Below are 12362 nucleotides of genomic sequence, written 5' to 3'. Positions count from 1 at the left end.
TTTGTTTAACTTGTGCCTGTGCATTCCTGACCTGCTTTATGTTGTAGTTAAGGAAACATGCAAACATACCGTACATATATATCTACGTGCACACACACACACACACACACTCACATGCAAATCATTTATCTCTAATTCAAAATAGTACAAAGACAAAATATCAAATGTTGAATCAGAGAAATTATTATGGTTTTTGGAAAAATACATGCCCATTTTGAATTTGATGCCAGCAAAGTTTCAAAAACGTTGACACGGGGGCTTGTTTATTACTTTGTTGAATCACCTCTTCTTTTAACAACACTCTGTAAGCGTTTGGTAAACTGAGGAGACTAGCTGCCATAGTTTTGAAGGTGACATTTTTTCCCATTCTTGCTTGACATAGGATTTCAGCTGTTCAACAGTTCAGGGTCTCCTTTGTCAAATTTTTCATTTCATATTGCGCCAAATGTTTTCAATGGGTGACTGGTCTGGACTGCAGGCAGGCCAGTTTAGCACCCAGACACTTTTACTACGGAGCCATGCTGTTGTTATACGTGCAGAATGTGGTTTGGCATTGTCTTGCTGAAATCAGCAAGGCCTTCCCTGAAAAAGATGTTGCCTGGTTGGCAGCATATGCTGCTCGAAAACCTTCATATATTTGTCCCCGTACCATCACCGTCCACGGATGTTGGCTTTTGAACTGTGCGCTGATAACAAGCTGGATGGTCCCATTCCTTTTTAGCCTCAGTCCATCTTAAATGAGTTCGGGCCCAGAGAACCTGGCAGCTTTTCTGGATCTTGTTTATATCTGGTTTATTCATTGCATGGTAGAGTTTTAACTTGCATTTGTGGATGCAGCGACGTACTGTGTTAACAGACAATGGTTTTCGGAAGTGTTCCTGAGCCCATGCAGTAACTCTTACAGAATCTTGTCTGTTTTTAATGCAATGCCGCCTGAGGGCCCGAAGATCATAGACATAAAAAAAAAATGTTTGGCCTTGTCTCTTGCATATAGAGGTTTCTCTGCATTCTCTGAATCTTTTAATGATATTATGTGCCGTAGATGATGAGATCCCCGAACTCTTTGCCATTTCACGTTGAGAAACATTATTCTTACATTATTGAACTATTTGCCTGTGCAGTGTTTCACAGAGTGGTGAACCCCTCCCCATCTTAATTTCTGAAAGACTCATCCCCTCTGGGATGCTCTTTTTATACCCTATCATGTTACTGACCTGTTGCTAATTAACCTAATTAGTTGTGAGATGTTCCACCAGGTTCTTTTTAGTATTACACCACTTTTCCAGTCCTTTGGTGCCTCTGTCCCAGCTTTTTTGAAACATGTTGCTGTCATCAAATTGAAAGTAGGCATTTATTTTTCAAGGAACAATAAAATATCTCAGTTTTAACATTTGATATGTTGTCTTTGTACTATTTTCTATTGAATATAGTGTTTAAATGATTTTAAATCATTGCATTCTGTTTTTATTTCCATTTTACACTGCGTTACACAACTTGGAAACAGGATTGTAGTACCCCCCTCCCAGAATTGTAACGTCCCTCCTGAATTCCTGCCCTGTGGTCCTTGGTTGTTCATGACTGACTTTCTGCGAGTAAAAATATTTGGAAGTTTGGCACCACGCCTGGACTTGTGTGTGCATGTTCGTGCATGTGCAGTGTGTGTGCGTGTTCGTGCATGTGACTGGGGCCAAGGTTGTGGCATCAATTTTGGGTACAATGGCAGTGTTGCCATAGAGATTAGTTGAGGGAGGGTTCTTTACTTTAAGTATGTTAGGCTTTGGCCTGTAAAATGTTTGAATGATGGCTTTCTACCCATTTCTCATATGCTGTCAGTCTTTCCTTACTCCTTAGGCCTGCAACACTCTGCAAACATTCCTCCTGACAACTGAAGTTCAGATAACCTTTTTTCTGAGGCAATTCCTAGGATTACTTACCTACTTAGTCCGTCTTGATTCCAGGAATCATCTAAAGCACCTGACAAGTGTCTGGAATTTTGAAACCCTGCTAGGTTCCCAGAGTTCTGAAATGGACTCTGTTGTGAGGGGCTGTAGTGTGTGTGTTTATGTGTGAGTGTGTGTGTGTAGGATGTTTCAACCCTGAATGTCTGAACTGCTCCAGAGGCATACAGCTGCCACCTTCAATACGCCCCTGATTCTCCATAACCATTTTGGCATCCTGTCTCTGTCTCACTTCCAATATTCTTCTGCAACAATTATGTCCAGAACTCTGTCTTTCTGGGCCTTACGCCAGTTAAACTGCAGTACCGGCACCAGACTGTCAAAGTATGCTTCCAGACTAGGACCCTTACTTATTGGTATGTTCCTTTAGAAAATTCAAGTGAAACCATAGTGAATAGTGTCTGAGACACCCCCCACAACCTAGTCCTTCCCTCTCTCCCTACCTCTGCAGTGTCTTTACCATCTGAGAATTTTGGGAAAACTTTCACAGGAAGCAAGGGAAAGTGAGTCATCACTTTGTGTGTGTGTGTCGTACAGCCAAGAGCAGACAGCGTGCATACGTGTCAGATCCCATCTGTACCCAATCAGTGGCTGTCTCAGAAACGGTATACTCAGTCACCAATCAACAACAATCCCTTGAATGTTATATTCTGTCACCAGTCAATGGCAGTTTCTGGAACTTTATACCAAGTCACCAATAAACAGCAGTTTCTGAAATATCATACTCAGTCACCAGTAAATGTCACCAACATTAGTTTCTGGAACATTATGCGTCCCCATACAGAGCCAGTCTCCACCAGGGCAAAGTTGGATGGGATTGAATAAGACTTTATTTATCTAGCAGATATTCTGGGCAAAGCAACACAGATATACACAGATTATACATCTACTGTATAGCTCTATGAATACATTAGTCGTACACACAGTCACGTCACATTCAACATTTCAAATAATTGCGGAGGGTTTTGACTCTGTCACACGACTTTGACCGTCGTAATGGTCGTTGGTGTCGGACATGGTGGCTCCGGCGTCTAAGAAGCAGCTGGAGGGGTAGGATTTTCACTCACAAGGGGCAGAATCTGGCGTAAATCACATGAACCCGCGGACCCGTCCTGCCTTGTGTCAACGGTACTGGTTGCTGACGGTGCGGCGTTGTGGGAATGTTTTCTTTGTCACACATTAGGCCACGGTCTGCCCGTTTTCAGCGGGACAATGCAACAAGTCACAAAGCACACGTCACCCCACGCCTGGTGACCGGCGCTTTCGGTTTACTCCAGTGTCCTGTGCACAGAACGACGGCTGCAGAAGTCGGCGTGGACCAAAATGCTGAAGGAATCTTTCCGGCGGCTGGTTGAATCCAGAGATTTCAGGCTCTTCTGGAGGCGGTAGGGGGTCTTACCCGGGTGCCCCAGATACCGTGACCAAGGAGTGTATGAGGGGCGGATGTGAGTCATCCCTTTGTTACGTCTGTGTCTGCCGACTTGGAGAGATGCCACGGTACAGCGGGAGAGGATGAAACCAGGAGAGGAAGAGGAGCCCACGGAGGTGTGAAAGGCACAACTGGCTGTCAGTCGTTGTTGGTATCTCTTCCCGAGGGATAACTGAAGGTTCTCTAGACAGGTCTACGCACGCTAACCCCTCCCCACATACAGCCACGTAGGCACAGGAAACAAGCCCCCGTTTTAGACACCTATTCCTGTGCTCCAGTTCTCCCTATTCTAAATCACTTTTCCTACCTTGTGTTCTTGAACCTTCTCAGCCTACCACAACTTCATCTCCTAATTGACCATTCCCTCTGGACTGCCTAATCACCTAATTACCGTCTATCTACAGTCTGCAGCTGTTTCATTCAATAAGGCCACCAGAGAAATACAGGATGTCCCTACTAAATACTGTTGGTTGTTACTATTCTACTTAATTGTTAATGTGCTTGTGTGTTTGTGCATGCGTGTGCGTTCATGCTTGTGTGTGTATGCGTGTGTGTGTGCGTGCGTGTGTGTGTGCGTGCGTGTGCGCGCGTGTGCGTGGGTGCATGTGTGACACAACAGTGTGCTACACATGCCTCTTGACATTCCGCATGACAGGTAGATGGATGAAATCCTGGAATTTACTGCCTGATAACTCCAGAGTTCTCAAGTGAAAGAGAACGTAGAGGGAATAGAGGAGGTGGGTGGGGAGAGAAGAGGAGGTGGGTGGGGAGAGAAGAGGAGGTGGGTGGGGAGAGAAGAGGAGGTGGGTGGAGAGAGAAGAGGAGGTGTGTGGAGAGAGAAGAGGAGGTGGGTGGGGAGAGAAGAGGAGGTGGGTGGGGAGAGAAGAGGAGGTGGGTGGGGAGAGAAGAGGAGGTGGGTGGAGAGAGAAGAGGAGGTGGGTGGGGAGAGAAGAGGAGGTGGGTGGGGAGAGAAGAGGTGGGTGGAGAGAGAAGAGGAGGTGGGTGGGGAGAGAAGAGGTGGGTGGAGAGAGAAGAGGAAGTGGGTGGGGAGAGAAGAGGAGGTGGGTGGGGAGAGAAGAGGAGGTGGGTGGAGAGAGAAGAGGAGGTGGGTGGAGAGAGAAGATGAGGTGGGTGGAGAGAGAAGAGGAGGTGGGTGGGGAGAGAAGAGGAGGTGGGTGGGGAGAGAAGAGGAGGTGGGTGGGGAGAGAAGAGGTGGGTGGAGAGAGAAGAGGAGGTGAGTGGGGAGAGAAGAGGAGGTGGAGAGAGAAGAGGAGGTGAGTGGGGAGAGAAGAGGAGGTGGGTGGGGAGAGAAGTGGACAGAAGCTAATTGGGGTGGAGAGCAGGGGAGAAAGAGGATGAGAGGGGTGGATCATATTAAAGGAGAGGAGAGGATCTGAGCTGGAAAGTAGCAGAGTCAAGAGGAAAGGAAAGCAGAAGTGGTGAAGTGTGGAATGTTCAGGGTGTATCCCACTGAATGGGGCCAGGCTTCATGCTGATTGAAGGGGAATTTTGGGACTGCAGTTCAGCTGGTATGGCCTTAAAAGGCAGTTCCCATAGACAGCCCAATAAATGTAGCTTCACAACAGAAGATATCCACTTTTAATTTATTCAAATGGCATGGATTTTGTTCAGTCATCATGGATAGTGTCTCCATTTGTTGTTCGGTGATCTTTGTTTTGTCAGAACCCCTCTCCCTTCTCCAGCTCTCGCCCACTCCTTTCTACATCATTTTTCTCCATATCTCTCTCTTTGCCAACACTAGGCTTCTGTTCCCTGGTCTGCATCTGTCACCCACTGCTTTCCTTTTGCTTCTGTCCATTCCTCTCCCACCCCACGGTCAACCACCTCCTTCACCCCCTCTCCTCCACTCTGCGTCTCTGCCCTTTCTGAGGGAACACACGGCCAGTCATTTAGGCGGACCTGGCAGAGTCTCTAATTCATCAGACTGGAGAGAACAGTGTGTGGTGTGTTTGTGGCAGGTGGTCGGAATATGAACATATGGCTAGCTGAAGGTGTTTACATTGAAAAGACTGGCAGAAAGGATGCACTATGTCTGTGTGTGTGTGTGTGTGTGTGTGGGGGGGGGGGTGTGGAGGTGTATGACAGCTAAAAGCAAATGTGTTGAACTGGAAACAATAAGATTTACCTAATGGCCCCTGATAATGGAGGAGACGAGAGGTGAGAGGAAGGTAGAGGGGTGAGGAAGGGAGAGGGGTGAGGGAGGGAGAGGGGTGAGGTGTTGCCACACTGCCAATCCACAAAAGGTCAAATGGAACTGCGTGTCATACTCAGGGCATCATTAGCCAATAAGAAAGTTGGGAGAAATTGCATGCGCCTTAGGCTCCATTAGTTTAAGTCTGTCACCACCCACCACATCTTGCCCCCCATGTGTCTTGTGCATCACTCTGTTGTAATGTTTTTGTGGGACAGCTGAGCGCTCAGTGCTGCTGAGCTGTTTCCACACGGCATTGACTCTAGCCACAACAACAGCAAATAGTCCTACAGTTGCTGGCTAGCTGGCCTATTGAGGTAACATTGCATTTAGTGTTGCAGATTACTAAGCTGGTTAGCTTCACTTTTGTGATATTGCTGTAGTGCACTCAACTGTTCCTCTCCCCCATCTAGATGCACTGAAACTGTAAATCCATGTGTATTATACACTCGTTGCTCATATTACATTGTCTTGTATGTTCACAGAATCTACACAAAGGTGCATGTCAAGTTGTTGTCTAGCTGTGTGAGTTTAAAGGACTGCCGATTCCTTTCGAATCCTGAAGTGGCTGGCTGAGGCTTGATTGGATGTCAATAACAGGTGCTCCTTCACCTGATCAAATGACCAGAATACAACTCTGTCTGGATGGCTCCTGCCAGTATTTTGAAGCCACAGCTAAAATCTAAAGATTACTCCATTTACTCAGGCAGGTCAATCCCATGGAATGATACAGTCACTGACACCGAGGCCAACTTTGGCAGGCTGTTGGGCCCGGGTGCCTGGGCCTGGGGGTTCTGTCATCAGAAAGCCTGCTGTATGTTATCTCAAGGCTTATTATACAGCCGTCACCTCCAGCCATGTTTCCTTGAGTTGCAGCGCAATAGAGATACGTCAAATAGGATTTCCATAACTTGTGGGAGAGCGTACAGAATGTACAGTCACATCATAATGAGTCAGGCAGCTCCGGGACAGCTGTTACTGTCGCCCAAACCGACAGTCTAATTTAATTGGCCGCGTGTTTAGTTAAAACACACATCGTCCTCTGAGGACCCGCCAGACTATCTGGGGCGACAGAGGCGGGTGCGTGCGTCACATGCTCCTTTGTATATTGTATTGTAATGCAACGATGTCCGTCTCCTTTCCCTGTCCACGTCGCTCTTAACTCCCTCTGTCTCTCTCACGAGCTCCTTGCGTTCCTTTTTTTCTTTCTTTCTCTTTCTCTTTCTCTGTTCAGTGCCCCTCTCTCTGTGTGCTTCACTGCTGTTGTACAGTTTCTACTGTGTTTCTGTGTTAAGAGAGGATAGAAGCAACATCAGGCTCCATTGACAATGACTCAGCTGAGTGCTGTTTCAATGACTGAGTGACAGGTGCCTCCTGCTGGTCGACCTGAGACACTGCAGCACCAGAGAACTTTTGATGTATACTGTAGTATGTCATTATACAGATACAGTTCTACTATAATATCCCTCTCCGTGTAGTTCTACTATAACATCCCTCACCGTGTAGTTCTACTATAACATCCCTCTCCGTGTCGTTCTACTATAATATCCCTCTCCGTGTAGTTCTACTATAACATCCCTCTCCGTGTAGTTCTACTATAACATCCCTCACCGTGTAGTTCTACTATAACATCCCTCACCGTGTAGTTCTACTATAACATCCCTCTCTGTGTCGTTCTACTATAATATCCCTCTCCGTGTAGTTCTACTATAACATCCCTCACCGTGTAGTTCTACTATAACATCCCTCTCCGTGTAGTTCTACTATAATATCCCTCTCCGTGTTGTTCTACTATAACATCCCTCTCCGTGTCGTTCTACTATAATATCCCTCTCTGTGTAGTTCTACTATAACATCCCTCTCCGTGTAGTTCTACTATAACATCCCTCTCCGTGTAGTTCTACTATAATATCCCTCTCCGTGTCGTTCTACTATAATATCCCTCACTGTGTAGTTCTACTATAACATCCCTCTCCGTGTAGTTCTACCATAACATCCCTCTCCGTGTCGTTCTCGACAGGCTGTTCTGGCTGACACAGTCTGATCACATCCTGCGTTGACATTCTCAGCCACCTTGGAAAGAGCTGCACTACTGATTTGAAACACTTGAGCAGTCCTTGTGACTGCCGCCCCTCCCCTCCATGCCGCAATAATGTTTTTAAAAGTCACTTAGATTCTTGCCATCATGACCCAAAGTCCGGGTCAGCCGGGCCCGCTCTGCGTTTTAAAAGCCACAGAACCTGATGGGATGGTCATTGTATCAAGCAGTAAACCTGTATGGAAGCACCTGTGTTCGCCGTGCGGTTCTAATAATGTGTCTTCCTGTCTGTGTACCCTCCCTCCAGGTGGACAATGCTAAGATCCTCCACTATGTGGGAGCAGGTGTGGCCTTCCCCACCAGCATGCTGTTTGTGTGCCTGCAGTCGGCTCTGACCTACAGGCTGGCCAAGACTCAGGGAGAATACAACGTGGCGCACCTTCGCCTGGCCATGACGCTACTGGCTTTCATCGCCTTGGTGCTTAGTATCCTTCACAGCTGCGTATGTAGCCACCGTCGTTAAGACGTGGGTTATCTCTACAACCGTCGTAGGCTTCTCTCCTGTTCGGGTGACATAACGCTAACTCACAGTGTGGACACAGGAGACGAGACAAGACTACTTCTTGTTCCAACCAGAGAGGGTAGCTGGTGGAATAGACTGGGGAAAGAAAATAGGAGCACAGAATGGATTGACAGAAGGAGGAAAACAGGGATGGGAAACCCTGCCTGGTTTTCGGTAACTTCTGAACCTTTTATGAATTGTCTAAAATAACTCCACAGCCCCTTCCATTGCCAGTTTATTTTAATACCATAAAAAAGAAAACTGTTTGTGTTTTTGTATTCAGTTCACGTTTCGTTTTTTATTTAGTTCATGTGTTTATCACGTATTTATTCACATTTGAATGAAGCCAGTCTTGGTGAGACAGTCTGTTTGTCTGTGTAGTGTTGCTCCTTGACCACCTTGCTTCTAGGTGGCGTGTTCTTCGTCCAGGAGAGTTTCGTCTTGCAGCACGCATCTGCCATCTTTGAGTGGGTGTTCTGCGTCATCATCATGCTCTTCTACGGAACGTTCAGCTTTGAGTTTGCCGGCGTCACAGGAGACACTGTGATGGTGCTCGCCAGAGGGGGCGCTCTAGGACCAAATGGGAGGGGCCACAAAGTGGAGTCACTAGGGGGGCCCATTTCACATCCCCCTGAGAGCATGTCCATGCTGTAGTCCCTGGGAGAAAGGCCAGAGATCTGGCCTGTACCATTATCAATCTACGGGGAGGTGAAGGGACATTGTGTATCCATTGCTAAACACCAAAAAACCCATTCCAGGATGTGAAGTGGACTATGCCAATACCACATTAACCCATTGTCAGCATGCCTGGGCGTTCCAAGTGGAAACCGTGGGGGAGACATTACCCTTGTCCCCAAACCCTGTCCCAACCCCCATAGACCCTGATTCAGTTTGCACATCGTTAAGGAACCAAATAAGATTTAGCTTTTCCTTTATTCACCCTTTTCTGGTGGAAGGAGTGATGGTGCTCCATCACCTGTTATAGGAAGAAATCCCACGGCAGCTGAGTCTGAGCCTGCTGCCATCTGATGACATCATGGTCGTCTCTGGTGACATCATTGTCATCTCTGGTGACATCACTGCCATGTCGACTAAGGCTGAGAGGAGGGCTGGCCGCCAGAATGCCATAAAGTATGAACGTAAGAGAAAGAGACAGAGGCTGAAAGGCTATGAAAATAATAACATAAATGCATTAGAGAAGAGACTGACTGGGTCAGTAAGCTAGGACTGTAATATAGCACCTATTCCAATGGGGATTTAGGATTGATTAATATTGTCCAATAGACCAAGTACACATCATTCATAAAAACCACCTTCCTGACTGTTAAATTTGTACATAAAATTATTGTATTTTTTTACCTCTAAGTCCTATTGGAACCAAAGTTGTATTACTACAAGAGGTTGCTTATGTTGTTAGTTCGACAGCATGTCTGTTTTTCCGAAGGTGACTGAGATAACATTAGATTTAACAAAAGGCTTCTTGTAATACTTGTGATTCATAATGGACCCTTATGATGCAGCCCTGGAGATTGAAACAGGTTTAAAGCTATTCCACTATCTAAAGCTATTCCACTATCGCCAAGTATCGGAGGGAGCCTAAACAAAACAGCACACCTAAATGATGGTGTTTAATGCTTGTGCACATAATTCCCAATTCCTGACCTCCCCCAGTGAAACAAATACCGTCCATAAAGGGCTGTGATTTTTCTGCCAGTGTTGAACTTCAAATGAGACCTGCCGTCAGTGTCATGTGAGCCGGGCCTCACTGGACAGCTCCCAGCATGCCACACGGACTATTTTTAATATCCCAAATAATTCAAATGGTTGAATGAGTGAGGACAACAAATGTGTTCATGGCAAAGAGGCTTCTCCGATGAACCATATACTAGTCATTGAAGCCCAGCTTTAAAACTGGGTATATCTGGCAACCAGCTGAGTTAATTTATATTTCTACTGATGGAAGTATTGTATTTTAAAGCTGGATTATGGAATGCAGACTTTTGGATTCTTTTGGAATTTTACAGATACTTGAGTATATGAAAAGCCGAACCTCCAATAGTATTTTATATATAATGTCTAAATTACTTGTATTGTATTTTTACGTGTTGACTGTGCTGTTCAGCCAAAATGTATAAATGTTTGGAGATCTGATGACTGGAAAATCCAAATGTAAACCAGCTAACACAAGCTACAGTTGTCCATTCAAATCACAGGAAATCACAAACGTCTGAAGAAAACCAAGGACCAAAATAGAGAATCTATTTATAATCTCAGAAACGAGGATTGGACGCGCCTTCTTCCCTTCGAATTCCCTTCCAGTAGGCCCTTTTTGTCAGTCTGAATGTCTGTATGTTCCTGTTTCAGTCAACTTGGTGTTGTCTCAGAGAACATGTCAGTTGTTGTTTTGCGAGGTGACAATGTAGTGCGCTTGGCTGCTCTTGTCATCTTGGCTTTTGTCTTTCTGTCATTAAGCATATTTTGGTAATAGGGCAAAGGGAACGGGATTGCTGCCTGCTGCTGCTGTTATTCAAAAGACTGTAGGGACATAAACCTATTCTGTACTTACACTGTGCCAAACCATCTATCTGCCTTCCAGATCTGTGTGGCCTTACTGTGCATTTTTCTCCACTGTTTCAATGCTGCCTTAATTAGCTTTGCTGTTTGTAGATTGTAGAGCATACAGTTCCATTCACAAGTGTTTCACATTTCCCCTCAGCCATATCAACACCTAGAAAGTGAGTTACTGAAAAATTGGAGTGAATGCAGTTTCTTACAGACTTTAATAAAAAAACTCAAGTAGGCAATAATTATTATAGAGCGGAAAAGTTGTTCCATAACGCCTCCTGGTGGCAACGCTGATTACTGCACAGAGCTGTTACTATCAACTGGTTTCAATTGGCCATACCATAATACAGAAAAAAAATGATATGTGGCTTTTGTATTCTGGTGTTACTCTGTGCCAACCAATCCACAACTGAAGCTATTTAAATGTCTGTTTTTAGTGGTATTAATGCCCAGGAAAATTAAACAAACTCAATGTATCTTTAATGTCATACTACACATCTGCCTCTGTTTTCAAGTGGCCTTACAGAGCTGTTAAAACTGTCTGAATAAATCACACTGATCTGGTATTGACTTCCAAACACTGCCAAATGTTATCATAGCTTTATGCATAGATGAAGTTTCCACATGATGGTTTAGGTTCAGCTGAGCATATAGTCTAATGGTTATGGTTAGGATTTGGCACAGATAAGATAATCCAATATCTGTCTGTAATACATATTTGTGCAGAGCTCTGTGGCCATGTTCATTACACTAAATGGAAGAAAGCTGACACAGGGAGGAAATAACTGGTCCAATGAATTATCCTAATGTTGGCGTTCAATGTTGAAACACTGTCAAACATTTTCTATGGCATGCCTGAATGAATGACTGATTTCAAGGTTTCTCAATGTGTCTCTGTTTACTGATCTACCTTTGAACTTTTACCTCTCAGGAATTTGTTACATCACAAGATGGCCGCCATCCGTTTCTCTAAACAGAAATGTTGTCTTTTTCATGTCAAATTATGTTTGACCTGATTGGCTAATTGACCTGATTGGTCACCTGCCATGGTCCCATTAGTTATATGTTCTATGCAAAACCATTTAATATGCCTGGGGTCAGCTGTGGTTCAATGCTTTATCATACAATGGCAAAACAGTAGTGTAGAAATCACATCAGTTAATTCATACATGTATGATTGAAGTGGTTCTGTTGTAAATCTAAAACTTGATAGATTATGTTATGAAAATGCTTGCTTAGGTGTTATTTGTACAGCCAAAGATCTTTCCAAGGCTGTAAGTTTCCCACCCCTGATCCAGCTCTTGTCATCATGGTTAATTTCAATATTGTCATACCTACCTTCAGATATATAGTGTTAAACGTTACTATTACACTAAATATTACATGTATGTGCCTTTTTTTTGGATAGAAATAATGAAAGATATGTTTAAGGGTATGTGTATTTGGCGTAAGAGAAACAAGACTGTTTGTTTGCCTTAAAGTGATCTATAATAAAACTGAGGAAAATATCTGACCTTCTAATTCTGTGCTTTTGTTCCTCATCCCCCTTTGGTGATTTACGAAGTCACCTCTTTTTTTATCACTTCTTTGTATCATTC

The 12362-nt window shown here is 44.7% G+C and overlaps 1 protein-coding gene across 1 annotated transcript in view; it reads left to right on the top strand.

Moving 5' to 3' along the window:
- zgc:154058 (Frag1/DRAM/Sfk1 family protein) overlaps positions 1-12268 on the top strand; it is a 28350-nt gene extending 16082 nt beyond the window's left edge. The window contains exons 7-8 of the mRNA XM_029120466.2: positions 7945-8122; positions 8609-12268. Coding sequence (XP_028976299.1) covers positions 7945-8122; positions 8609-8853 — 423 coding nt within the window. The 3' untranslated portion in view covers positions 8854-12268. The remainder of the gene's footprint in view (positions 1-7944; positions 8123-8608) is intronic.
- Positions 12269-12362: the final 94 nt, after the last annotated feature.

The sequence above is a fragment of the Esox lucius genome, chromosome 6, assembly GCF_011004845.1.
Source record: "Esox lucius isolate fEsoLuc1 chromosome 6, fEsoLuc1.pri, whole genome shotgun sequence".
In the NCBI taxonomy this organism is placed as follows: domain Eukaryota; kingdom Metazoa; phylum Chordata; class Actinopteri; order Esociformes; family Esocidae; genus Esox; species Esox lucius.
Note: the sequence above shows the minus strand (reverse complement) of the source record. Positions and strands in the feature narration are given on the sequence as shown.